The 26,925-nt window shown below is 44.8% G+C and overlaps 2 protein-coding genes across 2 annotated transcripts in view; one reads left to right on the plus strand and one right to left on the minus strand.

Annotated features, from left to right (window-relative positions):
* The window catches only part of LOC142033821 (kelch-like protein 8), a 138,670-nt gene that overhangs the window by 88,348 nt on the left and 23,397 nt on the right, over window positions 1–26,925 (minus strand). The gene's annotated exons all lie outside the window — the stretch shown is intronic.
* Window positions 867–24,311, plus strand: LOC142036643 (AF4/FMR2 family member 1-like). The gene is made up of 15 exons (XM_075040032.1): window positions 867–895; window positions 996–1,050; window positions 1,182–1,219; window positions 2,654–2,810; window positions 5,537–6,454; window positions 8,973–9,070; window positions 12,635–12,881; window positions 13,915–14,006; window positions 15,006–15,069; window positions 15,891–16,027; window positions 17,234–17,305; window positions 17,936–18,029; window positions 18,132–18,175; window positions 19,573–19,799; window positions 22,563–24,311. The coding sequence occupies exons 1-15, from the start codon at window positions 867–869 to the stop codon at window positions 22,682–22,684; spliced, it is 2,394 nt and encodes a 797-aa protein (XP_074896133.1). The 3' UTR covers window positions 22,685–24,311.

The following is a 26,925-nucleotide window of genomic DNA, read 5'->3' on the forward strand; positions in this document are numbered from 1 at the left end:
CTTTGCATTGAGTAGTCGGTCTCCAGCTAGTTTCAAGATTTAAACCACTATACTTTTGAATAGCAAGAGTTTTGCCTGTCTGTTTTCCAACTCCTTTTGGGGTGCCTGCATCATTGCCAAAGAGGGGGATAGCAATTTGGGAGAACTTCGGGTCCCTCCCCATAAATCCTTCCCTTCCAGCCTTTTGAGGACCTCGGTAATACATTGAAATTGCCAGCAGTAGTTGCCATCTGCAGGCAGAGGACTAAATTATGCTTTTGGAAACATTTGCAGGCAGCCTGCTTTCTACTCTAGCAACAGTAGAACAGAGTTCATGCCTCCCCACTTGTAAACTGCTTTAAGTATCTGAACTGCTCAATGTTACGGTTACTGCTGAGATGTGCAGGAGCATGAATTTCATTGTGTAGAGAAGAAATAGGAGATAGGCTTGACCTTGGCATTTGCTTATGTCTTGTGTAGGAGACCTCAGCAGCAAAAAAAGAACCCCTGTGGCAGAAGAAATATTCGCAGAGAGAGTGAACATGCACAGCTTCTGGTGCAAAGTTGATGCTTTCTGCCCCTTGGGGAGCCAGTGCAGTCTAGTAGCATGCTAGTCTCTTGCTGTACAAGGATCAGACTTCTTCCACCCTGCCCTGCTGTGTTAGTGTGCTAGGTAACCTTTGTTGGCTGTGTTAGTGTGCTAGGTAACCTTCGTTTAGAATTCCGCTCACGGAACTTTGTCTTTGTTGTCTGTAGATGGCAGCCAAGGATACTGACCTCCATTGCAAAGTGTCCTGAGATCAGTTGGAAAGCACAGTTAAATCCCTAGATTGTGTGTTATCATTTTATCATTCATTCAGGTAATGACAAGGTTTAGCAGATTGGGCATGCTAAATGTTCAGAAAGGATGTGGGAGGTTTGTTTGTTTTGGCAAGTGCAAACTAAGTCTTTCTCAGTGTCTGCTGCTTGAAAATGTGTCTGCCTTGGCTGAGATTTGTCTTCTGGTTGTCTTTCAGAATGCTCCAGGCCGACCTGCAGCTCAGTGATAGTGAAGAGAGTGGTGACGACCAAGTCAGTTTTAGATGTTTTATACACTAGGCACACAGACTTCCCTTTAAATCATCACAACTTGTTGTGTTGTTCCGAGTTCCTTAAGCTAACCTTTCCTCCCCCTCTCCTCTTTGTTTTTGTGAACAAAACAGGTTGTTGAAAAGCCACCTTCTTCACTTGCTCCTCCAAGGTACAGGTTTGTTCCCAAACTACTAGCTAGACCAAATAAGGAGGAAAAACAAAACTAATGGGGTAGAAGATGGGTAAGGGTTCCTGGTTTCTCTTGTAGATACAGGTGTTGGTTTCTAGCTGCCTGAAGCTGCTGTTGAAAATCGCCTTTAGTTGTGTGGAGTTTTACGGAAAGCTCCGATTAGAAAGTAATAATCCAGACATGCTGGATTTTGTCTGTGAACCAGAACTGATTTCCCCAACTGTTCCCTTCTTTTCTCCTCTTCCTCTCCACCAGTGTATATGTAGATCACACTGGATCTAATGGGATTTTCAGTTGTAGTAGTGACAAGTGAGGTGTGAGTCCAGTTTTAGTTTAGAAGGAAGCCCAAAAAAGCCAAGTGGATGAAGAACAGAAAAGGGTTAGGTAGGCTCATGGAGGCTATTTCAGCTCCTACTGATAAGGCAGCTGACTGCAAGCAGTTCCTGCCATGTGTTGTTAGTCAGAAGCAGTATTCAAGGTAGACTGAAGAGCCACATGCCAGCATTAGAGGAAGAAAGGTGGAGAAGCCCAGAATTTTTCCTATAGGAGAGCACCGACATATGTTTTTGGCTTGATATCTATATTCTTCAAGCACAGGGTAATGGTCTACAAAGTCAGACTGGCAGAAGGGCACGTCAGTTCTTGGTGTGATCTGTGTCTCTGCAAGCTCTTGAAATAGAGTGTTCTCACAGTATCAGTCTGGATAAGCAAGGAGCTTGCCTCCAGATCATACAAATGTGTTGATACTAATGTGGGAAACAGTTTTCAAAGCAAAAAAAAAAAAAAAATCAACATTTTGTAAGCCCATTTCAAAACAAAAAGAAGGTGTGCATAAAAGTCACAGTTCTCCCTCAGTTCCATCCACTCCCATTGTCAGTGCTAGAGGAAAACACTTTTGAGTAGGGGAGGGTGTTGCAAAAAATGCTACTGATTGACATGACCGTTAATGAAACAGTTACAGCACCTTGACCAAGTAACACAGATGAAGAAGTAAAAACTTAAGGGGGAGAACACAAAAAAGAGAAACCATCCTGGAATGTATGTTTCTGTCTTGTTAGCCTTTATTGGAAATTTTTCCGTTGAGGGTTGGGGCTTTCAGAAAAACACTCGTTAGTTTTGGTTATTTTTTAAACTTCGGTTGGCTAAATGCAGCTTCATACTGGAGCAGTGATGTCCTGCTTACGTATTTGTCCGACTGGGTTGGAGTTGAAGGTTTTATTATTTCCAGAGGTTTTTTATTCCAGTGCTTTATCTTTTGACTATGGCAATGTATTCCTTTGGCCTTCTCCCCTCCCCTCTCAGTGCCAAAACACAGGGTTTCAGTTTTATTTTTGAATCCTGCCATGTCAATATAATAAGTAAGTAACCTTCACCCATGCTGCTTTCTAATTTTATCTCATGGTGGCCTTGCAGTGCCCTACAGTCCCAGCCCAAGAGTGTGGCATCAGCACATTCCAGCAGCTCGGAGTCAGGGAGCACCAGTGACTCAGACAGCTCTTCAGACTCAGAGACGGAGAGCAACTCGAGTGACAGTGAAGCAAACGACCCTCCGAGAGCGTCAGCACCTGAGGTGAATGCCAATAAAATGTAGAGGCTGCTTAACGCAGCCTCTTGCCTCAGACTCTCTGCTGTCTGAATGCATTCAGGACAGGAGACCTGAAATACTGTCGTTGTTCAGGTGTCCCCTTGACACCTTTGCTGCATCATCAGGCTTATCTTGCCCTTTGTTTCCCTTCTAGAGTTTGTCAATTAAATAACCCTTAGTAACAGCATAATTAGACGTCTACGTGCCTAACCTCGAAGTGTTGCCCCCTTCTCCTTTGGCATCATTGTCTAGCACTCCTGGAGGAATTAGTGCCTTCACGGGTGAGACACAAGCAAGGTGCAGATGAGAAGCACAGCTTGTCTGGGGTGTTTGGGGCCCATGTCTGCCCGTGCAGCTTTCCTGGGTGCCAAGGCTATGGGTTGCTTCGGGGTGAGACCAGTTTCCTGATACATTAAGAGGAGCCACTGCCTCCCTGCAGCTCCTGTGTGTGAGTGACAGATTCAGCTTCTCCCAGATCACAGCTGAAGTGATGAGACCTGCAGGAAGGGCTGGAATGTGCTTAGACTTGCTTCTGTTGAATTGGGCTCAGATAGTGCTGCACTGGCATTTCTGAGGCTTTTACTGGGAAAAGCAGACAACCAGAACTTAGCGCCTTAAAGTTTCATAATTGAGACCATGCATTTTTTGAAAATCTGCTGCAGAAGTGCTCATGTCCCATGGTTTCAAACAGTTCCTCCAGCTTGCAAAACATTCTTGGGCCAGTGGGAAGTACATAGTTATATCCTGTGGACCACAGCTGATGTAAACCAATCTGCTGCCAGTTTTGAGGTACTCTCACAAAACACAGAAACCGTGTAATTTATTCCCCGCCCCCTCCTCCAGCCCTAGTTTTCCTTTCTTTTACCTTAGAAGCACATGAACAGGGAGAATTTTATGTGCAGAAAACAAGCTTTGAGAAGGCGTATCTTTTCATCTCACATCTACTACACTTCACCCTCTAGCAGTTCAGTTACAGACTTTGCCCTCTGCAATGTGGGTGTCTTTGGAAGGACAGATGTTATACTTCTCCTCTTTTACCAAATCCTGCCTGGTTTGTCCTGAAAATACTAGATTGTAAGATCCTTCTTGCTCTAGTGAAGTCCTAACTATTTGCCATTGACCATTTTATCCTTTTTTATTCAGCAAATTATTCATCCATGGTGCTCAAGGAGTAAGTTAGTGCACATGGCCCATTTGTTTATAGTCAGTTCTTCACATGCAAAAGAACAGACTTTAAGACCTATAGGCAGTAGTTCCTTTATTATTTTTTTTTTTATTATTTTTTTTTAAAAAAAATCTCTTACTATCCTTTGGTTTTGGAAACCTAATGAAAACCTGTATGATGGTGTAGATCACAAACAAGATAACCGATGGTAGAAGTGCTAGAAAAGGATCAGAGTATGCCACTGTCTGATAGCTACGTACATTATAAACCAAAGTTTACTAAGTCTTTTAGCCATGTTTTTACAGTGTTTGACCAAAACCCAAATGTTCTTCAGTGGCTAGTAAGTTAAAATTCTGATGAAAATAAAGCAGATTTGTGTTATCTGAAAAGCCTAATGGAATTCGTGGTTTAATTTTACTTCCAAACCCATGGTAAAACCAAGCACTGTTTTTTAAACCAGGATTCTAGATGGACTGACTTAAACACAGTTGAAGACATGTCTTATTTATCTGCATGTTCTACAGTGAGTTGAGTCTGGATAGAGAAGAAAATCATGGCAGAAGGGATTCATTAGTCTCGGAAAACATTTCACGTACTGGGCTTTCTCTTTTCGGGGAAGGGTTGTGGCTCTTCTCAGAAGTGAGAGTGGTAACTGGGGAGAATCAGTGAGTGCGGGAGTTTAGCTGTGCTCTGATGGTGCCCAGATAATGAGTTACCCATTTGAGTGGTGTTGCCACATACATGGTATTTTCAGAATGGGCCCCAGAGAATAATGCCTCAGATTTGCAGCTTCTGTTGTCTCTTTTAGCATTAGTTGGGTTTGCTTTTCTCGTAATTTGTCAGACCGCTGTTAGATTAGGCAGAGCTTGTAGCAACCACGTTATGTTATTTGACCGTGATGCCAGGGGCCTTCAGACTTCAGTCGTTGCTCACGCCTTGCTTGACCCAGAGGGAAGCGAGTGTTGGGTTGTGTAGGCAGAGGACTCAGAAGAGGCCGGACTTGACATGCTAGCCATACAATTTATTTTGGTAAATGGTTTGCTTTTGGCTAAACCACAGGAGCCTGACAGCCTACCTGTCAGACTTCAATGAGATGTGTTAGCTGGCACAGCTGCTCATCTGTTTTGAAAGTAGTGCTGTGTGCAACTAACTTTCCAAAAGTGTTGCGAGGACAGCACCTAATCCATTTCTACACCTGCTGCTTTTTTTATATGTTGTCTGATTGCACAACGGTGTTGGTTAGTGGCAAACCAAGATGAAGCTTTCATGTAGACTGGTCTCTTGCTGAGCAACAGGTAAGGCTAGCAGAGATCCAGGAGTGCTGTGCAATACGTTTGACTGATCCTGTGCGAAGATGAGGTCTGTGTTTCTGAATTGTCAATGTGCACACGCTAAAGCATCACCACTGACACATGGTCTTTCACTTTCAAGCTCTTTTAACATCAAGGGGAAATTTTACTGGGCTCTGGTAAGCCATGCTAGGATGAAAATAGCCCATAAAGGCATCATAAAGTCTTGCATCCTTCCTTTCTCTTTTTGTGTGCAGCCTGACCCACCGACTTCTAATAAGTGGCAGCTTGACAACTGGCTAACCAAGGTGAACCCACCAGCAGTGCCAACAGAGAGTCTCAGCGAAATTGCCCATGGGGATGGATGTGAAGAGGGCAAGGAGCAGGGGCAGGCTGTCAGCAGCAATTCCTCCCACCAGCGTGCCGAGCCGAGGGAGCCTCATCACAAGAGCTCTGGCCGAGCGGCCAGGGCTCCTCAGGACGCTCATCTTCTGACCAAACGCAACTGCCAGAAGTCTCCTGTGCGGGCCGAGGGGCCCTCACCCAGGCAGACTGTGGGCATCAAAGGGCCCAGCAAGGGCCTTGTCCACGAGGGGCCCAAAGGAGGCCTGAAGGTGGAGAGTGACCCTGGTCCTTTTGAGGTCAGAGACCAGTCTTCCAGAGACAAGCCAAAAGTCAAAACGAAAGGGAAGCCAAAATCCAGTGACAGAAAAGACCTGACCCCGGCACTGCAAGAGCCCCCTGAGAACAGAAAGCACAAGAGCTCCCACCAGGCCAATGCCAAACCCTTCTTGGACCCCAAGGTCATGAGAGATGTTTTGCTTGGCAGTGTCCAGGAGCATCTCGCTCTCAGTCCCCTTCCTCAAGGCCAGGGCACAAGCCCCACCAGGACTAGCGGCCACAGGCCTGCCATCGTGGCCAGAGAGGATTTTCACAAGGAGAAACTTCCCTTGCCTATCAGGGGGAAGAAGTTGCTCTCGCCAGTGAGGGACTCCCCTGCCCCTCAGTCCCTCATGGTGAAAATAGATCTCCCTCTGCTGTCAAGAGTCCCCCAGCCCCCTGGGAAAGGCAGTCACCAGAAGAGAGCAGAAGCCAAGGAACCCCCTGGTGCAAGGAAGCAGGACTTGGAGAGAAAAATCACGGATACTCTTGACAAGTCCCTTCAGAAGAGGAAGGTAAGAGGTGGAGGTGGGTTTGTACAAGGACCAAGGTGGTGTTTGAAAAACCCATGCGGAGAGTTCATTTCTGCTCCTAAGTTGGGAGTAGATCCCTTGCGCTCCTCCTTTAATGGTGTTATCAAACTTCTAAAGGGAATGTGTATCAAAGCCGTTCATAGAGGTTTCTTGTTGGTCACAAATGCCCTGCTGAGCAAATGAAAAGCCTCGTGAGCTAACAAACGCTTTGGTATTTGAAAACATTTTCTGCTGTATTTTCTTGAAATACTAGTTTTCTCAGACAACAAAACCCCAGCCCTCCTATATTGGAGGAGCTTTCAGCAGCAGGCTGTGTCAGCATGTGGTTGGCCAGCCCCCTGGTAGCATTTGTGGGTTTCCCTGGCTTTCAACCAAGCAGAGCTTTGTAGGGCTGTGGTGCCCCCTCCCCCTGCAACCCCTTTAAATGCAGCATGGTATCTGAAGCACCTCCCAGACTGTGCAGTCATCTACACTATCCATTTAATGTCTGTTGTGGGAGAGCACCTTGCCTGCACTTTGTGGGGAGAACTGACACAGGCTGCCCTGGGCTGTGGTTTTTGGTTTTGTCTATGCGTGGACCTTCTGCTGCCTTTAGCCATGCAGCCTTAGGCTGCGTAGCGTAGTCTTTTCCTGTGTGGAGTCATTCATTTCCATGAAACAGTTGTGATTGCTTGCTTACACAAAGAGGAACAAATTCTGCAGGTGTGAATTGTGTTATTACTAGGGATGATGGCAGCAGCCCCATGTTTTTGCTTTTCCATAAATGCAGACTTTTAACTGAACCAGGTTCACCGAGAGTAACAAGCGTCGCTAAACCCTGCTTTGGATCTCAGCGGTTGGCTAAATATGTAGAAAACTTCTTTGGTTTCCCCTGGAGCTGCTGAGGTGCTAGCAGCGATGCTAGTGCTTAAAAGATGCATGTGTCCAGAGTCCTTCAGCTAGAATAGTTGCTTTGCTTTGAATTACAAGACAGCCCTTTATTTAACTGAGATGGTAGTTGCTCACAAGTGTTTTTTGGAAAGCTAAGTCCCAAAGGGGGCTGTGAATATACTTCTAGCCAGCTGGTTCAGCTGCACAGGGTTGGTTGCAGGCCTTGTGGTGAATGGGTATTCACTGTGGATATTTCAGTGCCTGTATACCTTCTTGGTCCTCCTCACAGAGCAGGTGGCTTAGCACATGTGGGTGAACAACCTTGGCTCCCGTGTGGGTTGCATTTAGTCCTGTCATTTTCTGAACTTCCCATAGTTGTGGGGGAGAATTCAGAAGAGCAGGGAAAGGGTGAAGAAACCGGAGAGACCACAGCAGTCCCCCTCTTGCGGAGCAGTGGAAGAGGGTAAACAGGCAGCAAATCTGTTGCTTCTCCTGTTATCTCAAAGACCCAAAAGAGGAGCTATTTGATATTAGACATGTCTTCCCTTGCAGCCTGAGTGTCTGATTGCAGGAAACCCCTCCTCAGAGCCTTGCTGTCTGCATTATGTCAGCATGCATCAGTGTCCTTGGAGGCTCAGGCTTCGTAACAGCCAGCTAGGTCAGGTACAGCTGTCAGACATCGTTTGCGGCAGTGTGGAGCTCAACTTGAGAAACAGTTTAAGAACTTGATCTAGGTGCTGGAGCCTTGCCCTGAGCACACTGCCAGAGGTCGACTCTGCCGAGCACAATCTACTGAGCTCCATCACAGTGACATAAACCTGCATGTACTCTTGGGAGAGAGACAGAAAGTCCTGGAATGCTTTTGGCTGCCACCAGGCACACTGTGGGTAACACTGACTGATAAGTGCAGTTTCTTTTACATTTTCTTGGCTTGTAGCAAATTATTCTAAAGTTTTTCATTCAGGTGAGCTGATGATTTGCACGCTTTGTATTGTAAGACCTATGGAGTGCAGTTAAAAAGTATTATTTATTACCTCTCCGCCTTAATGGTTCCTGTTCTTCTGGAGGACAATGGCAGTGATTTTAACTGCCTGTTTAAAATTTCAGCTGTATCAGATTCTTCTTCATAAAACCAAAAACCCCTGCACATCTGAGGAATCGGAGGGATCTAACTCTCCTGTGAATGCATTTTTTTCCTTCCCTTTGATAAGGCATACCACAAAACACAATTGCTTGCAGTTCATGACTTTGCCAGGAGGAATCTGAATACATTTCTGTATAATTCGTACTGAGTAGGGAAAAAAAGCCCATCTAGAACAGATGGAATGCTTATTTTCAGCAGTGGAGATGCCTTAATTTTGATTACTATTAGCAACAAGAGGTTTAGCAGTTCCATCCCCATCACTACAAAATAATTAATCTATCCAAGCAAATGTAGGTAAAATGTCATTTTAGGATACTTGTCAGCGAGCCTGAAATCTATATCCGCTGTGTTTTGGGTTTATGCTTTGTCAGTTCTAATATCTTATCCTTTTCTTTTTTTAACCAGAATCAAACTTAGCTGTATTGGTCTGTACTTTGCACCAACTTTCGAAACGTGAGTGATTTTTTTTTTTTTTCTTCCTGTTAGAGGGAAGTGGAGAAGGAGATTGATAGGAAGAAAATGAAATCAGAAAAAGAAAGAAAATCATTGCAGCCTGCAGCTAACAAAGACTCCAATAAATTGAAGTGAGTGTACAGTGGTGGGATGGCAGACATGCATAAAACTAAGTCTTTTTTTAAAAAGGTTAAGGCGAGGAACTGTATCTCCTGTCCTTATACTTCTGAGTTTGCTTATAACATCGTGTGCCTTCTGAAACTTAATCTGCTGCAATCTGTCTTTACATCCTGGAACCAACCCTGTGGCTATGGGAGTGTCATTTATTCGCCTTTTTATTTGTTGCAGATGTGAAGTGATACTTGGGTGTCACTTATCTTCCTCTCCCTTAACGCTGAGGATTATGGTTCTAATCATTCAAGCATAAGCTGACGTTTCCGTGGCTGATCATCCTCCTATACCTGGTTTACACTGCTGCAAAAGCGTTGAATGTTGTGGCATTTGTCCTGATTTCGAACAGTTGAGATGGGAATGAAGACTTCACCATTTTAAACACAAACTTGTCCATCCTGCAGCTTATGTTGCTGCATGCTCTGATCCATATACTACATGTAGCTCAAAGAATCTGTTTATGCTGCAAGAAATTTAATTGCCAGTTGTGCCCGTACTACTTTTCCTTCTAAGCTGGTAGGCAACCATTTGCACTGCTCTCTTTCAGACCAGATGCAGGAAACAAATTTGTGCAAAAAAATTAGACGTTGTTTGAGTTGCAAACAGTGTGGTAGATTGCACGCTGGGATGTAGGAGCCATTTCCCCTTCTCTAAACTACAGTGGTGGTAATCTCTCAGCAGACAATTGCCCAGGTGATCTGGGAGGTGGCAGCTGTTCTGTGGGGAGTAGCATATGCTTGTTCTGCACGATGGCTTAGGTGTTTCAGGGGATGGCAAGAGAACTTGCCATCTGGTTGACAATGTCTCTGCTCATTGCAGGGGGGTTGTACTAGATGATCTTTAAAGGTCCCTTCCAACCAAAACTCTTCTATGACTCTAGGTGAGTAAGACTTGAGAGTTCAAGTATCAATTATTTCTGCTTTCATGAGAAATGGAACTAGCCTTAAAATGCTTTTAAAAAGGGAGTTGGACTAGATGATCTTTAAAGGTCCCTTCTAACCCAAACCATTCAACGATTCTTACGAACTTCTTTTTCTTTGCGCATGTTTTCCTCATTCTGGGTTCTACTGTCATACTTGTTTTGGGGAAGTTCGTGGTCTCACTGCATGGGAAGCAGCAGAAAGCTTTTTAGCAGATTCATAGTACTTCACATGCATTTAAAGCTCTGAGTCTTTGTAAGGTGAGAAGATGATGTGAACGTGTTTTGCACATGGGGAAATTGAGATGCAGACAAATTTGAGTTGCTTGCTCAGGCTCCTGCTGCAAACAGGTGAAATAGCTGAAAGGGTGGCCCCGAAGTCGTGAGTCTTATTCCCATGATGGAGCAATCACGTCCACAGCAGAGCAAGTTCTGGCAGCCTCTTGGGAAAGGATATTGTACTAAATGCAACTGTATGTCCATAAATTTTGACTCGGTGATCATTGCTGTTTTCGTAATCGGACAGGTCCTGATGAAAGAAAAAAGTCAGATGTTAATGCTGATACTCTCTACTCCCTCAGCTGCTTTTGCTGTCATCGGTTACAGACTTTGAACAGCACTTAGCGGCTGGTGCACGCAGTGTCTGTGCTAGGTGGCACTTGTCTTCTCCCAGCTGAGAATGCAGAGGTGAATGTGATGGATATTGCAGAGCTCTGTTTTCTCACCTTGCTGCCATGGGAGGCTGCTGAGCTGGGATGCTCCAGAAGCACGTGGACATGCAGCTCCCCCTTTCTCTAACCAAACCAAGATGCCGCAGTGCCAGTAGGCTTTTTACTTTGACTAGCCCAGATTTGCATAGAGGTGAAATGTGCAAAGCCCAGTCCAGAAAACAGATTTGTATGTATAGGTGGGTAGGGAGCATTTGCGTTCTCCACTAAAATCATCATCTTGTTTTTGTCTTTTTTGTATGTGACCTAATGGGGACGCAACCAGTGTGCCTTTTGAATTGCGGTCTTTCTAGAATTTCAGATGGCCTTTATGGCCAGGAATTTCTCATGTATTCCACTATAGCATTTGCAGTGTTTCTGGTAGATCTGCTGAAACTTACCCCATAATTTGCATACCAGTGTACTGCCAGCATTTTGGCTAGGTCTTTGCTAGAGCAAACGCTTCCAAGAGCATGTCTTCAAATGGGCGGTGTTCCTGAGAGGGGAGGCTCCTGTGTCAGTTCTGGGCTACTGCATTCAATTCCTGCTTGATTGTGGCTTGAATTTGAGGTATTGACTTGCATTGGTATGTAGCATTGAGGTTTGTGTCCTGACAATATGAGTAAACTGCTTTTCTGCAGAGAAAACATTGAAGTACTCTGAAAGCACTTAGGCGTTAGGGCTAACATTTAGTTGGGTGAAGGGATATTTCAGCTGTGGTAATAATGGAAGGGCATTACTTCTGTGGTTCATTCCTCCCTTTTTCTCAGTGAAAATGAGCACCCCTTTTAGCCATGTTCTGGCTTTCAGAGTGGGAAGAATAGGATGCGTTTTTGGGGAGAGAGGGCTCTGGATCAGGTCAGGGGATGCCGCTGAGCTCTGCGTCAAACAGTCCTCTCTGGAGCGTCAGCTGTAGTGAAGCTGGGGAGCATGTGTGCAGTGAGTAGGGACTGTGCCACGGGAAAAGTGGGTTGTGGAAGAGGGGAGAGGACTGTCGCACGCACAGCAGAACAAAGCAAGATGTGCAATGTTACACTTCAGTCTTCTCACTGGGTTTAACTTCATTTCCTCCTCTTCTGATAAGGCAGTCCATGAGTTGGGATTCACTGCTCTGTGTTTTCCTGGAAACTTTGAGAAGCTGAATAAAAATGATGTAAATGAGCAGTAGTGAAACAAGGTTTAGAGCTATTTGGTGCTGCTTACAGCTGCCAGAGTTCCCTGGTAATCCTAACTTCAAATGATCAGAAATCTGATGTGCCACCATCCTATTAAATGTGATAGACTCTGCCATTTAAAAGCACAGCATTTTAAGTCTCTATCACTGGAATCCTCTCAACTTTATAGTGTTGTCTAGTTGAGCTGGTGAGTCCTGGCAAGGAATGACTCAGTTGAATTCTGTCAAAGCACATACAGGATCAAATGTCTACGTGAGTATCTCTGACCATAGAAGATATCTTCTACCATAATTGGGAAAGAGAGGTAGTGCTGCAGTTCATTTGCCTTGTTGGGTGATTTGTGCCAGGGATTTTAGTTGCTGTGATTGCCTCTCTTCCTCTTTCAGTGAAAAGGGGCTGTGTTGGAGGGATGCCTTTTTTTTGCAACATCCTCGTATTCTGGTTGCAAGCATTTACTCCAATGATAAGTCCTGAAGGTTATTCCTACTTGAAAACCAACTTGTTTGTGTGTTGTTGGCGGCTTAAGATGTGTTACCTAATGCCAGTGAAGTCCCTGAAGTTTTGTTTTGCTTTTGTTGGATTCTTTATGTTAACAACTCATTTCACACTTCCAGAGAAATTTAAAGAGAACTGGCACATGATATAACTATGTTTTTAAAAAAATCCCTACCTTATATGTACACCATATTCATCCCAATTGCTGAATTTGCTTCCCATCTCCAGAGCATCAAAAACTTCACTTGAAACCCAGAAGAAAGATCTCCTGCTACCCCCACCACTGCCACCCATGTCTCCTGTACATCCTCCACCAAAGTCAACCAAGATGGCCCAAAAGAGACCCAAAAGTGAGAGCAGCGAGCTGCCTGTCGTGGATAACACTGCCAGGGACGAGAGCAACCACAAGGATCCTTTGTTCTCCAAGCACAAGAAAGTGGAGAGAAATCCCGCTGAGCTCTCAAAGGGCATCAAAGTAGGTATCCATTATAACTGGCAGGATGTTTCCTGCAACCCATGGGTGCTGTGTGATTCTCTTGAGAAACATGCTCTGAGGATATTAAAAAGGAAGGAAGATAAACAAGCCACCAGAGAAAGCTCTTTGAAGCATTTTTACCCCTTTAATGGCTATCTGTGCCCTTATGTTGCTAGCTCAAAAGCCTGTGTTGTAACTTCTCTGCTGACTTTCCATCATCTGTTGTAATCTTACCAGTGAAACATAGTGAGAAGGGGTGACCATGTGAAAAACAAAGGCAAGAGAATCGTGTTTATGGTAGTAACTGCTTCTGACTGTAGGCAACTGCAAGTACAATATTGGTGTAAAAATAAGTGTGTTTACAGAAAGAAAGAGTGGATTGCTTAAAAATAAGAAACAAGCAACCTGTGGTTTTGACCGTGACCTAGGTATAAGGTTTTATAGCTTGCTTACAAAATTGTTGATGATCCTTGCAGCTGGATCTTTGCATTTTGAGGTTATAAAATTCAATTATATTGCTGCTTACTCATGGCTCTGTGTGTGTGATCTAGGATGTTGCTGTGTGTGTTAAGCTAGACTGTGCATGCTGTATTAGCTGGCTTCTAACTGCTTGCTTTTTCCTGATAATGTAGTTAGTAGTGGAGAATCAGCAATTTCCATGTGGTTAAGCTGGAAATAAGTGTGAATGGATATTACCCCTTCTGCCTTGGCTAGTGGCCATGAAGAATGTGCTGCTTGCAGCCTTACTGCTATTTTAGCCATTGTGCAAGGAAACCTGCTACTTAATTTCTCCATGCTTGGGAGAAGTTTGAATGGTATTAAGCCTTGCTAGCAGTCAGGTAGGATGCCAAGTTTCCATTTCCATTATTGAAAGGGGTACTGGGGAAGAAAGTAAGAAGAGCTGGAGAGCCTGGAGAATAGATTATGCCTGGGACAAATAAACATTTTCTCTTGAAATTTAGGAAAGCCAAGCTTTGGAATTGATTTAGACATCTCTCTAACCAGCTTTATCTCCACTCTGTGTTTTTTTCAGGGATCTCCAGGGGATGTCACAAATCCTTTCCCAGTGCCTTCTTTGCCAAATGGTGCCTCCAAGCCAAGGGGACCTCAACTCACGTTTGAAAAGTAAGTTTTTGTTTTACACCCATCACCTGTACTTTCTGAATACACCAGACAAGGCTGGCCCTGCAGCCACCCAGGCTTCTGCTTCTTGATCACTTCTTTGGGGAGGAAAGAGAGAGAGACATGTCTGAGACCTGCCCTGTACTGCCTTCTTGTGTCTGGGACTTAGCCCACCCACCACAAAGCAAAGGTCTCATTACAACAGTTCTTGGTTTGAGGGAAGCTACTCTAGAAATTAAGTACTTTTGAACTCTGAGAGGAGGTGTCTTGTGCCTGCCTACAAGTAATGGGTTTTGATTTGTCTGATTCTTGACAAGTGGCAAACTCCTCTGTGACAGGGTGCTGGGCAGGCAACTGACTTTTTCTGAGAGGGTATGACTCTACTTGCTCCTTTTGTTAGCGCACAGGTGGCTGTATGCCATTTCCATGGTGAATAGATTATCCCAATGCGCAGAAATGTGTGCAGTCCAAATTTATCATCATTTATGTGTTGACTGAGACCCAGCTCTGTAGAAGCGTTGCACACCATATCTCTTGTAAGCAGATAACTTGAATGCAAGCTCTTTTGGTCTGAGTGTGTCATACTGCAGAGTTTACTGTATGCTTCAATCAGAAATGTATTGCTGGTATTGTACTTGAGGAATGATAGGGCATCACGTAACTACTATCTTTCCATGGGAGCAAAGAAGTAAACTTGGCCTCATAGTAGCCTAACCTCCAGTGTTTTTTCTACTTAGAAATGTAAGTTTTCAGTGTTATTCTAACATACATTTTTTAAGAAATCAATTCATTTTATCTGTCCATTCAACTGCTATGTATTTCTGAACATGCAGACAACATTCATTTAGTGACTATCATAACTGTAACGTGTGTTTGATAAGGCTGTAACAAGCTTACCAAAACAGGATGTTCGGACTCATAGCATCCTGTAGATAAGAAGGTAAAATTTATCCTACTCTTTTTCTCTGTTTTCTGTTTTTCCTCTTTCTGTCCCCAATTCAGGCAGCATCCGATAGAATACTACATAGAAGTGGCCAAGAGGCTGAAGCACAAAGCTGATGCAATGGTAAGTCATGGCCCTGTGCTAGAAATGTTAACCAGCTCTTGCATTCAGACCTGATACTTGCATGCACGTGAATAAGATTCGCTGGCTAACGTTACTTCCATACTCCCTACATGGAGCATGTTCAAGTCATATGTGGGGAGGCTGTCTTTATTTGCCAAATGTTCAGGCATTTCCCTTTGTTGTAAACACATCTAGAGAATGTGCCTAGAGAATAGGATTCAGAACTGATGTTGTCTGAGGTTAGCAGGCCTGTTTGCTTTGCAGAGCTATCACAAAGTCCTTGGAAGATAGTTTTAAGACAGTTTACTCTGAAACGTCAGGATCCTGTGTTGGTGGACAAGACTTGGAAGTGCCCTTTGCAGATGTAACTAGCTTTCTCCACTATGTGCAGTTTAACAGCATGCATGAATGAACCTATTTTTTTGCTAATTATGGCTCAGTCAGATAATGTACATTTGCTACTTGCCATTTACCTGTGAAAATGAAGTGAGGGAATACTGCAATGGGAAGGCCCCATCTGCCTCTCCCAAAGCAGGCCCCCAAGATGAGACAATAATATCCAAAAATGTGAAGGTAATAAATTACTTAAGGAAAATGTTGAGCAAGAGGAAGAGATACGAATAGCCAGAGCCCACAAAGCTGATGACTGGGACCACATTAGGGGTTCTGCTGAGAATCCTTTAATTATCACCTGGAGGCCTGACTTGCATCTTTTTCTTTCTTCAAATCCTGCCTAACTAGGGGAAAAAAAGGGAATTCAGGTACACTTGAGAGAAGCAGTTTTTGTCTTAGTCTAAAAATTAGAATTTTCTTCCCAATAGACCGACAAGACTGGAAAGGCCTTTCAGTACCTAGATGCTGCCCTTTCCTTCATTGAGTATGGGATCGCCTTGGAATCGGATGCACCAGCACCAAAATCAGCTTACAGCATATTCAGGGGCACCATAGATCTCCTCAAGTAAGTGGTTTTCAAAGCATGATGGTTAGGCAGCATGTTTGGAGGGGAAGGGTTAGTTGCATTGCTTGTTTGCAACTGTGGCAGCTCTGGATTCCCACCATGGAGCAGAGTTTGGGTTGCTGTACAAGCATCAGACAGACCATCCAGAGGCACCAGAGACAAATCCTTTGAAATGTGTTTCAGCATTGCTTATCAGAAGAAGCAGGCACCATGTCCTCCTCAGCATTTGAGCCTTGCAGTTGAGGTACACCAGAGGACACTGGTTCAGACAATCGAGGACAGGAAGGAGTTTTTACTTTATCCAGAACTGAAGTTGCTTTTGCATGTGAGCTCAATAGTATGTCAGTTAAAAAAAATCAAAGCAACAATCTAGCACGTGGAAGAGCGGTTTGTGCCCCAAAGCTCTTGCAGCTTGATTGAAGGCAGATTTTACTGGTTTCTCCCATGTGTCTTTGTACCAGTGCACTTTATTGGGGTTTCTTTTAGCAACGTTCCCTGTTTAGTTTCACAGCCATAGTAGATGCATGTAGATAGTAGACATTATGACATATGCAGGCAGTGCAATCCAAGGAACCATGTACTGGATAGAAGAGAGACAGGTATCAGTTTATTCATATGGAAATTACAGGTTATGTGAGTTTTCGAGAGCTGATTTGACTTCTGACCTTAGAGCTGAAAGAGCTGTCAGAGTTTTTTTTGTGGTAGACTTCAAACTTTTTAAATGACATTGTTTGCTTTTTGGTCTTGAGGGACTGCATTTCCAAGATGCTACTGTTGCTTTGTTTTCAAAAAGGAGGTTTGCTTATTTGTTCTTTGCCAAAAGAAACATTTCCACTGAGATGTCTGTCTTGTCCAGAAACACTTGAATTAGTGTTGTAGTCAGTGGTGGGGGCACCTCTTCTGGGCCTCAGGCCTGTAGGTGGCCCACGGGGGGCATCTACTTGTAGGGATGTTGCCCATTAATCAGTGTAAGAGGAGAGCGAGTCGCATAAGGGGCCACATCTGTTCCTGCTGCGTGGAAAACAAGGCATTTGGAGACAGTCCTCTGCTCAAGATCATACAAAGCACTTGGTGCCAGGACTAAGAACTCGGGGCAGGTTTCTTGACTTTTGGACCAGTGCTTGAGATAACGGCATGCACTGGTTTTTCATAAACAGTAGGACTTCAGAGCCCTGATGACTGACAAGATTCTGTTTGTTTCCTTAGATTCGCCATGACATTGAAATCCTTTACGGACTCCTCAGCATCTTCACAAGAAAAAATCTTTGCTGTGTTATGGTGCGTAACCGTTGTTCTGCACCTTCATATTCTGTTTTTAGACTTGATAGAGTGAAAGACCCGTTACTTTCAGGGGCAAAAGAATGAGTTAAATGGGAATCAGAGTTCTGCAAGGAAAAAAACCCCACAATATAAAAACCAGAATGAACAGGAACATCTCTAAAGTGAGCTGGGATATCACAAGGGACTACATGTGGAAGGCACAGGCTCTAAAATTTGATCTGCTGGTAACTTGAGAGCACATAAGGGCTCTCACCTAAGGTGAAAGAATGCGATTTGGCTGTCCGTGCTTGAGCTGTGTAACTGAAGCTGTAGTTGAACGTAGCTGAGGCACTTCTGGACAGAGGCTTACTCAGCCTGTGGCACCTGTAAGAGGTTGGGCACCTGTTTTATGTAAAAGACCAGACATGGCCCTTCCTTGTTTGGTTGTTTTTTTTGTTGGGGTTTTTTTTCCCCCTTGTGATTTTTTTACAGAGTCTTTCTTTAAGATGAGCAGGAGGAGAAATTCTGAGCTTTCTTGACTTTGCAATACAGCTGATGTGTGCCTGCCTCCATCCCACAAGGCTGATGACTGCTGAGCAGGCAGCGGTGAGCGTGAACACTTACTCTTGGTTGTGTTTCTGTTCACAGCATGCGCTGCCAGTCCATTCTGCACATGGCAATGTTTCGTTACAAAAAAGAGACTGCAATAAAGTATTCCAGGATCCTGAATGACCACTTCAAGGTAGGGCATGCGTATTACTAAGCTGCCAGCTGGCTGGCTGCAGTAGTTACTGATGTTGGCTGAATAGCCCATACCTAACAAGAGTTCTGTTCCTTACTGCAGAGTTCTTCCAGAGTAACACAAGCACCTTCTCCATGTGTTGCAAGGTAAGATTTAAAAAGATGTATGTTGTGATGTGTCTATAAGGGTGTGAGTGAAAATAGTATCCGGAGTATTTGAGTTGCAGGCTGCGTTTGAGTGCCTCACCGCTCGCTCTTTCGTACCACCTGAAATCATATTGTTAGGGGGCATGAGTAGGTTTCTGCTCTCTCTTTCCTGTCTTTTCTCATTGGAAAGGTTTGGGTTTTTTTTGTTATGAGGTCCAGAGTTACTGTGTATCAGGCAGAGCAGTTCTCCACCAGAGAAACAGGCCAGAGGAGCAAGGAAGGTAGCATCACTATGCTATTTCAGAGTCCCTGTTGTTGTCATCTTTGTTCTGTTCTGTCGCTCTCATCTAGAGATCGTTTCAGACTTAAGAGGGTACCATCCCCATCTCCCTGGCCACTGTCCAGTAGGATTATGCCTTCAGCCTGTGGTAGCATAACTTTGAGGTGATACTTTAATATTTTTCTCTTTACCTCAGTCACCAATTAAGAAAAAGAAACTAATTTTCTAATTTGTGAGTTATTGAGCATTTTGTCCTTTCTATGTACCTGCAGCAGTGTTGCTGCGTATGTGGCAGCAAAAGTAAAAGGCAAGATGTCCCATAACAGTGTTTGGCCCAATGCCTGGCAGACTGGTGCTGTGTTTTAATGACAATGAGTAAGAGTTTTTCTCTATCCTGTGGTAATTGCATTTGGCAGATAGCTATCCAGCTCCACGTCTGTCCCTTTTAAACTTTGCAGTTGAGAGAAGGTGGTTTGGTCTTCAGTAGTGATGCTGAAATTCCAGTTATTTTTCTGCCACCTTGGACAGCGTAGGTTATTGGGAATTAAATGGTCTCCCAAGAGCAGTGGTGGAAGCTCGCTCATACCAGTGACTGAAATGAGGTTGGTTGAAGTGGTGGGGGTGAAGCGATGTGATGAAGCCAGCCTGTGTCTGGAAGGCGGGCAGCTGACTGCATTTAGCTTCCCTAGGTCTATAAATAAGTGTGTGTAGGCTGACCTGGCTGCTTTGACTAGCTGTCAGAAAGCTCCAGCCTCTGTAGGTGGGGAGCTTCGGCATGCCTGAAATGGAAGTCTTTAGCAAAAAACACTTAGAGAATCTGGTGAAGGCTTGCACAAGGAGGTGTAGATTTTGGAAGGTGGATGGGTGGCCCTTTCTGATGTCTGGTCCCACATTTTCTTTTGTCAAGAGGAGTCCTTAGAGTCGCAAATCAATTCAAAAACCTTGGCCTTGCACTCAGAGGACAATTACCTGTTATGTAGCTGAATGCATCTCAGTTTTTAACACTCTGTGCTGCAGGCCTAGATGATACTGGATAGCTCCTGGCATAAGCCAGTCTTGTGGCAAGACTTTCGACTCTGAAATGAAATGTTTGTGGTGGTGTTTCTTTCTCCCGCAGAAGCACAGGCATGCCTTCTCTTTCTCCAATGGCCTCTCCTGCTGGTTCTGTGAGTTCTCAGCCAGGATCGAATGCTAGCAACTGCAGTGGCAACAGCATTGGCTCTTCAGTCACTGTCCCTTATAATATCCCAAGCATCACCTCTTCCTACGTCAACATTACTTCCTATATCCTCTATGCGTATGATATTTGGGAACGGGCTGATGCACTGGTCAGGAAGAATAAGGGTAAGTTTTTGCCCTCTGGCTTTTCTGTCTTATGTGTTGTGTTTATGTGTATGTACTTGCTTAAATCCTAACACTCAGTGTAGCAAACACCATACCTAAAGAACAAAGCAGTAAAAATGTCGAAATAGACAGCTATGGCTTATTGGCAGGTTATTGGCAGAGATACTTGGTGGTGATATAATGATGAGTGTTCCAATTAAAAGGTTGTCTTGGCATCCTCAAATGTCTAAGAGCTAAGGCATGAGGGTATCAAGTGCAGGAAACCAGCCAGCTCGCTCCATGGTAACACAAGAAGCATAAGGGGTTTTTTTTCTGTTTGTTTTTCCCTTTGGGGCGCTTAGCTTTTCTGAATTGGTCCGTTTTCTTTAAAAACATCTTTTTGGCCTGTACCCTTGTGTTTCAGTTTGTTTGTCAAACTTCCAGGTATTTTTGTCTTGAAAACGGTGAAGCTGGCTTCTCTCCATAACAGAGAAGCTGAGCAGCACTTCAATTGGAGTCCTTGCCAAGCAGCATTTCTAAAATTGCTCCTACTTTTTTTTATTTTACAGTTTTGTAGTTAAAAATGTTGTGTTGTCCTGTGGTACAAGCAGTGGTGGATAAGCAAAAGCCCTAGAGCAGATGCAGTTCAGTCTGTAACCTGCCATCCCATGTGGCATTTGCAGTGTCATTTTCCGTAAAACACAAAGTTTTGTGAGCTACTGTGGGCAAAGGGAAGTTTTGCCATGATCTGTTGGCAAACTTGCGAAAGAAAATAAACACGATGTGCCTGGCTGAATTGTTGGAAGGCTGTAAAAATAGTCACACTAATGAGGCAGTTGCTGAAATTCAAAAGGCTTTGCAAGTCACCTTTGAATAAAGTAACTCCAGTTGTTGGCTGTCCTCTGAGCAAATCTGTGCTCACAGCAGCAATTCATGTGTAGTATTTTGGATTCTAGCCTCTAAAGGCTGAGAAAAGACTGTCACATAGAAGGAGCAGTGGATGCTGCTGGTAAGCCAGAGGAATGAGTCCTGGAGGAAAACCTGTGGGAGGGCAGCCTGAGCACAATCTTGCATCAATCAAGACTAAATTCAGAACCTGCTATGTGTTGCTGTTTTGATGTAGGGGAATGATGACCGGGGTAGTAAATACTCCTTAGGGAGTAGATCTGTGCAGAAGAGTAAATACTCATGTAGGCTTAGCAGTTGTTGTCACTGTTCAGGATGGTGGAGGAATTTCAGAACTGGAACTTGTTGATATTCAGTGTAATGTACAGATGCTAAGAGGTGCGGAGAGTGAGTACCTAAAACTAAAAAAAAGGCCATATCCTTGATTCTTTTGTGCAATTCATAGGGCATAAGAAGAGGAAAGAGCAGTGGCCTTCAGTTATCGAGTTCTCTTAAACAGGGAAGTCATAAGTTAGTGGAAAGCAGTTAGTTCTAACTATGTCCAAGTCACTTGTGCAGAGCTGAAGTGCTTTCTGGCGGGTCCGCAACCAGTTGCTTCCAGCACAGGACCCAGCTCCTCACTGTAATGCAGAGTAGCACCGTGGATCATGAGGCTGTAAGAGGTTGTCTTCAGCCTCTGATTTCCCACAGCAAGGACAAGCTGAGGTTGCACGTGTGCATGTGAAGTCACTCTCCTTTCACAAAGTACTGTGGTCCCAGATCAGATTATCTTCTGGTTGCCCAGGCAGGGTGTTCAGACTCCTTGTCCCTGCTTACAGCTCTTCTGTTTCCTGTGGAGGGAATGGATACCCATTTTGTACACAAAAGGAGGGAAATCAGGGGAAATGTGTTCTCTGCTTCTGAATTGGAAAGTATTAGAATGAAAGTGTTGTGCTCTCTGCTGCTGAAGAGTTCCTTGCACAGCCAAGCAGAAATCTTCAGCCTCCAGGTTCAATCTTTGTGTGTAAATAAGGAGAGCTGAGAACGGGCGGTTTCTGAAAAGGTACCTGGCAACACGATCAAGGCTGGAGGGACCGAGGGACTGGGACGAGCCCATGTCCCTAGAAGGCAGGTCATGCAGGAATATCTTGGAAAGGTGACTGGAAAGGAATAGGTGTGATAATTTCCTGTAACTCACTGTCACCTGCACAGATGATTGCCAGCACAGAGCAGGGCATGCAGCCTGCCGGCATCTCCCAGCAGATTCAGATATGCTGCAAGAGCCTTCTCCTGCCCATGTGGGAGGAGGAGCGTGGTGCCTCAAGCTGGTGGCAGGGTAGGAGGACTCTGTGAAATCTGCCTGACATGCCCAGCTAAAGGCAACCCAAATCTGAGCTGTATAGCCTGGCAAGCTCTATAAATTTTTAAACCTGTTCAGTTGAGAAATCATGATGTCTCCAAGGTTTGAGGATGGATGAAGGAAAGGGACCAGTCTGATGACGGCTGTGTGTGCTTCCCGGCATCACTCAGAAAGACACTCAAATTTGGCCTGTTTAAAATCTGGGGGAAGCACACAGCAGTAACTGGGGTATGAACACCCAAACTTTTGCCCACCTACCATGGAGTCTCGATGTCCTTTTAAAGCCAGCACCTGGGGAGGCGGTTCAGTGTGTGTAGGCGTGTGTGAGTGTGATTTTCCTCTTGCGTGCTGTGCCTCGTGCACTTATTACATTTCCCAGCCTTCTACTATTGCTGACCTCTCTGCATGAACAATGTTTAATGGGACTTGCCAACTGTCAGTGTGCTGCTGTTGTCGCTCCTCACTGCCCCCTAGCCTGTCGGATGTGCCTGTTTTGTGAAACCAACCAAATGTTTTCTTTCTCCCTCCCCTTTTTCCAGAGTTTTTTGCTGAACTCAGCACAGCGACGTGCACTCTGGCACTGAACAGTAGCATGACCGAACTGGTACACTACGCTAGACAGGGTTTACAGTGGCTGAGACTGGAAACAAATACGCCTTAACTGGTGCTCAAGGTGGTCAAATACCTTGAACTTTTTTGCACTTTTGAAGCCTCAGAAACAGTCTAACTTGTTGAATCATTGGATACAAAGCACCTGCAAGGGAAAATAAATCAAGGTGGAAGGGATCTGGTTACACTGGAAAAACTTTGAACTGCATTTTTAGGGTAGCGCTTTGCTGCCTTGAAAAAGAAGAGATGGAGGAAAGCCTCAGCGTTGATGGCACCTTCCTTTCAAACAATGAAGTGCAATGAATTGCCTGAATGGCCTAATGTATTGATGGTCTATAAACATTTCTATTACGAATAACCAGCAGGACAATAATCACACATGAAGAAGTGCCGACAAGAAGGAAATCTGCCTCCAGAGGTTATTATGCAACATCCCACAGTCTGCAACAGTTGTGTGCCCAGAAGACATGTCAGAGAAATGTTTTTCCAAGCATGGATGCAATCTTTGGTGTCTTTGTTCCTCAGATGGCAAGTAGCAACAACCTCATCAGCACCGAAAAGCGTTATGTTACAATAAAAACAGCAAAGTGGTCTGCCTTGCCTGCTTTCCAACCCCACCCTCTTGCATTTGTCAGCCAGCTGCTGTCCTGAGAAGCGGGGGAAGCCACTGCCTTCAGTGCTGCAAGTTCACTTTTTAAGTCGTCGCTGCTTTGGTCCTCCTCCTTGCCATGCACTCACGCACACAGAAGCCCTTAGCACTCGAACTGTATTACTTAGGGTCTTGCTCGGTTTAAGCCTTGTAAGCCAGAAACAGTTGGGGTGGCAAAATGACCAGGCGTGGTTGGAAACAGCTCTGCCTTTCTTCGGTGGTGGAGGGATGTCACTCACACTGAGGACTCCTTGACTGGTTGCTTTTTGTCATTCCGATGGGTGGGGGTGGACAGCTGTACTGGGTCACTCGGATTGCTTGGGCATGGTTCTGAGTCTGAGAGCTTACATGGGGAGGAATCACTTCTGTTTAAGGAGGGACTAAGTGGCTGAATGTGGAACATAAGACAAATTTTGCATTTGGGTATTTGCCTGCAACCGTTGCTGGTCTCAGTGAATATCTAAGAGCAGGATTTGGTACCAAAGTAGGGCATCCTTCATGGGGGAGATGACTTGTGCTCTTTCTCAGCCAAACTACAGGATGGGCCCAGCAACTTAGAAATCTGTCAAGAGAACACAAAAGGGATAATTAACTGTTTGCAAGCATTTTTTCCTTGTCAGGAGCTGCAGTTTTGAAATTGCAATTTTGCAGGTGACAGTAACAGTGAAGGCAGCATCCATGGCATTAGTGTATGCAGTAAGATGACACCCTTCTCTACCCAAAGATTTCCTGTTGCATGACAGCAGCGTCCTGCCGTCCTCATATCTAATAGTGTGCCTTAGCCCTCTGGTCCCCTCTCGCATCCCTCGCCCTATCTCTGACAAACCCGTGGGAGTGGCAAAGAGAAGGATGGTATCCCAAAATACTTGTGCTTACAGGAAAGAATTAGCTCCCTTTTCCACATAATTTCAGGATGGAGGAACAGGTCTGCATGCATGTAGCAGTACCCCCTTTGTAAAGTACCTTCTTGTGGTTTTGAGGCTTCCGAAAATGGACAGTAAATAAATATCAACAAAAGGTCTGCATTTCCAGAAGTCGTTTCTGTAGAAATGAGCCCTGCCACAAGGAAGCCTGGAGTCCTCTTGCCTCTGGGAGGAGCTGGCAGGAGTGTGCTGTGGTCCTGCCCTTGTCCTGAGCACAAGGGAGCTCTCCTCTTGTCTCCCCTGGCAGCGCAGGACTGCCGGGATCATGGCCGGGTCTTCCTGCAGCTTCAAGAGGCTGTCCTTTTACGTTCACTTTATCAAAAGCCTTAGTGCATTTCAGGGATAAGTTGTCCTAACCAATGGAAGGAAGGTCCATGTCCCCCCCCTCCCCATTTTCCTTATCAAACTTCACTTGTACTCCTCCTCCCTGGAGGAGCAACTGCTCTGAATAAGCCAGGGACAGAGAGAGGCTCAGTGTTAACTGTTTTGTTCTCAGGAAGCGCAGCGATGGCCAGCCGGCCCGAAGGCTTGACGTGCACTTTGGAGCTTGATTCCATACTAGTGGGACGATGCCTTCTTCTGACTTTGTCTTGAAACAAAGCTGTTTTTAGGATCACCAGCTGAGGAGGAGGAAGGCAGGCAGTAAGCTTTATTGAACCTGAAAACCGCTGTGGGAGTCTGTAAGAACGATAGCAAAGTCTTAGGGGGAAGCATAAGGTGAAGCAGGGACACGGGTACCCCTGGTACTTCATTTCGCATACACCCATCTCCCTCCCTGCTGCCAGGCCAGGTTCCTGTCGGAGAGCCGCTTGCTCATGGCTTGCCAGCCCCGGGGCAACTGCCTGCCACAACCTGCGAGGCAGGGTGTGCGGCTGCCCCGCTCCTGCATCCAGCTTGGTGCAGCCCATGGGTGCACCAGGTCCTGTCCTCGCCTGCTCTTTGGGCACTCTACTGCCCAGAGAGTGATAATCTGTTGTCCTGCTCCTAGGAAAGCTCGTGCAAGGGTGCCGGGTGAGCAAAGTTGGTAAGAAGACACCCAGCGAAGGCAGATGAACTACTGGCATTTGCTTCTTTACAGTTGGGAAAAGGCAGCACGTGCTCTGCTACCATGCAAAGACAGTTGTGCGAGAACTGCTCCTGCTCCCCCAGGCTTCGGAGGAAATGAGATCACAGGCAGTTTGTGTTACGGGCATGTGGGGGGCTATTTGGGGGCTCTCATTTCAAAAGCGATCAGTGGAAGCCTCAGGACTAAGCTACATAGCAAGAAGCTGTGTTTTGTTTCAGGTCATGGAGAAGACTGTTTAAATAATAGGAAATTTTTGAAAAGCCATCGTATTTCAACCTTGAGCTAGGTCAGAGGCCTGCAAAGGGTTAGGAAAGATGCTCGTCATTTTGACTTGGGCCTGTTCAGGCCTTTAAAAAAAACCCAAAAAACAAAAAACCAAAACCAAACAAAAAAAAATAAATAAAAAAAACCAAACCAAAACATAACAGTGGAGGAAATAGCATTTGCCATTAGGAAACAAAACCATGAATCCAAGGAAAAACAGAGGTGGTGGTTGAGTCCCAGGAGGAGAGGAGGCAGCTATGGTGGCAAAACAGAATCATTTCCATGCAATATTTATTTAGAAGAAATAATACATGTGTTGAAATTCTCAAATGTTCTATTTTTAAGATGCCATTTATTTAATAGTTGAAAACCCTACTTACATGGAGATAGAGATCTCTTCTGTAACTGAAAGTCAAAGTCTGACTGCAATGTCATTGTTTTTGGTTTTGTCCTCTCCCCTCCCTCTTGGTTCCCATTATAAATCTGTACATCTTAAACTTATTTTAGGGATGTATGTCCCTTTTGTAAACAACTTTTTCTGCCCTGTGTGTGATGGAGTTTCCAAGATGGTTGATTCATTCATATGGGGAAATAAACAATAAATGAAGTAGCCTATTTGTTATGAGTTGTTGCAAGAGTCCTCATGTTCTCAGCTTCTTGTAGAGAAATTGTAATTTGCCTTTTCTCTCTGAATGGTCTTAGTGTTTCCCTTCTGAATGAGGTTTAAGCATGAATTTCTGTACAAGAAGCCTCTGTTTCAATTGCTCCCCTGTTTATTGCCCCTTGCCCTTTCCTGTAGGAACAAGAATGTGTGCAAATCTAGATGCTCAGAGTGGCAGGAGGGTCACGACTCAAGAAATCTGCCTCCTATCCTCCTGAAACAGATTCAAGGAAGACTGTGCTGGGGTCAGCCGCTGACAGCCAGCAAAGCCTGGCTCTAAGCGCTTGCTGACAGGAAAATCCCATGGATTGGTTTCATGCAGGTGAACAAGTTAAATAAGAAAACAAGGAGACAAGGCACAAAAATAGTAGTTGAAGCGTACTGCTCCATGTTTGCCACAAAGGTGCTGCAGGACTCGGTGCTGGGAGGAGAGTCTGCTCAGGTCTAGTTCACGGATACATTTCTAAAGTGCTGCAAGGAGGAATTCCCTTGGGTAATCCTGCAGGATTTCATGCCCCGTGGTAGCTCTGCTTCTCATTGGTTGTGCAAGGTGATCTCTTTGCAATGGCCTTAGACTTCTTGTTTGGGGCTTTTCCCACTTTTTGTTTTATGTCGGGCAATGTAACTGTTTCTTGGAAGAATGATTTTTGCATCTCTCTATGCACTATTGTGATATAATTTGTGTGTATAATTCAGGTCCTTTCTGCAACAGGCATTGCACCTAAGTTGT

Source organism: Buteo buteo, chromosome 1 (genome assembly GCF_964188355.1).
Source record: "Buteo buteo chromosome 1, bButBut1.hap1.1, whole genome shotgun sequence".
Taxonomy (NCBI): Eukaryota; Metazoa; Chordata; class Aves; order Accipitriformes; family Accipitridae; genus Buteo; species Buteo buteo.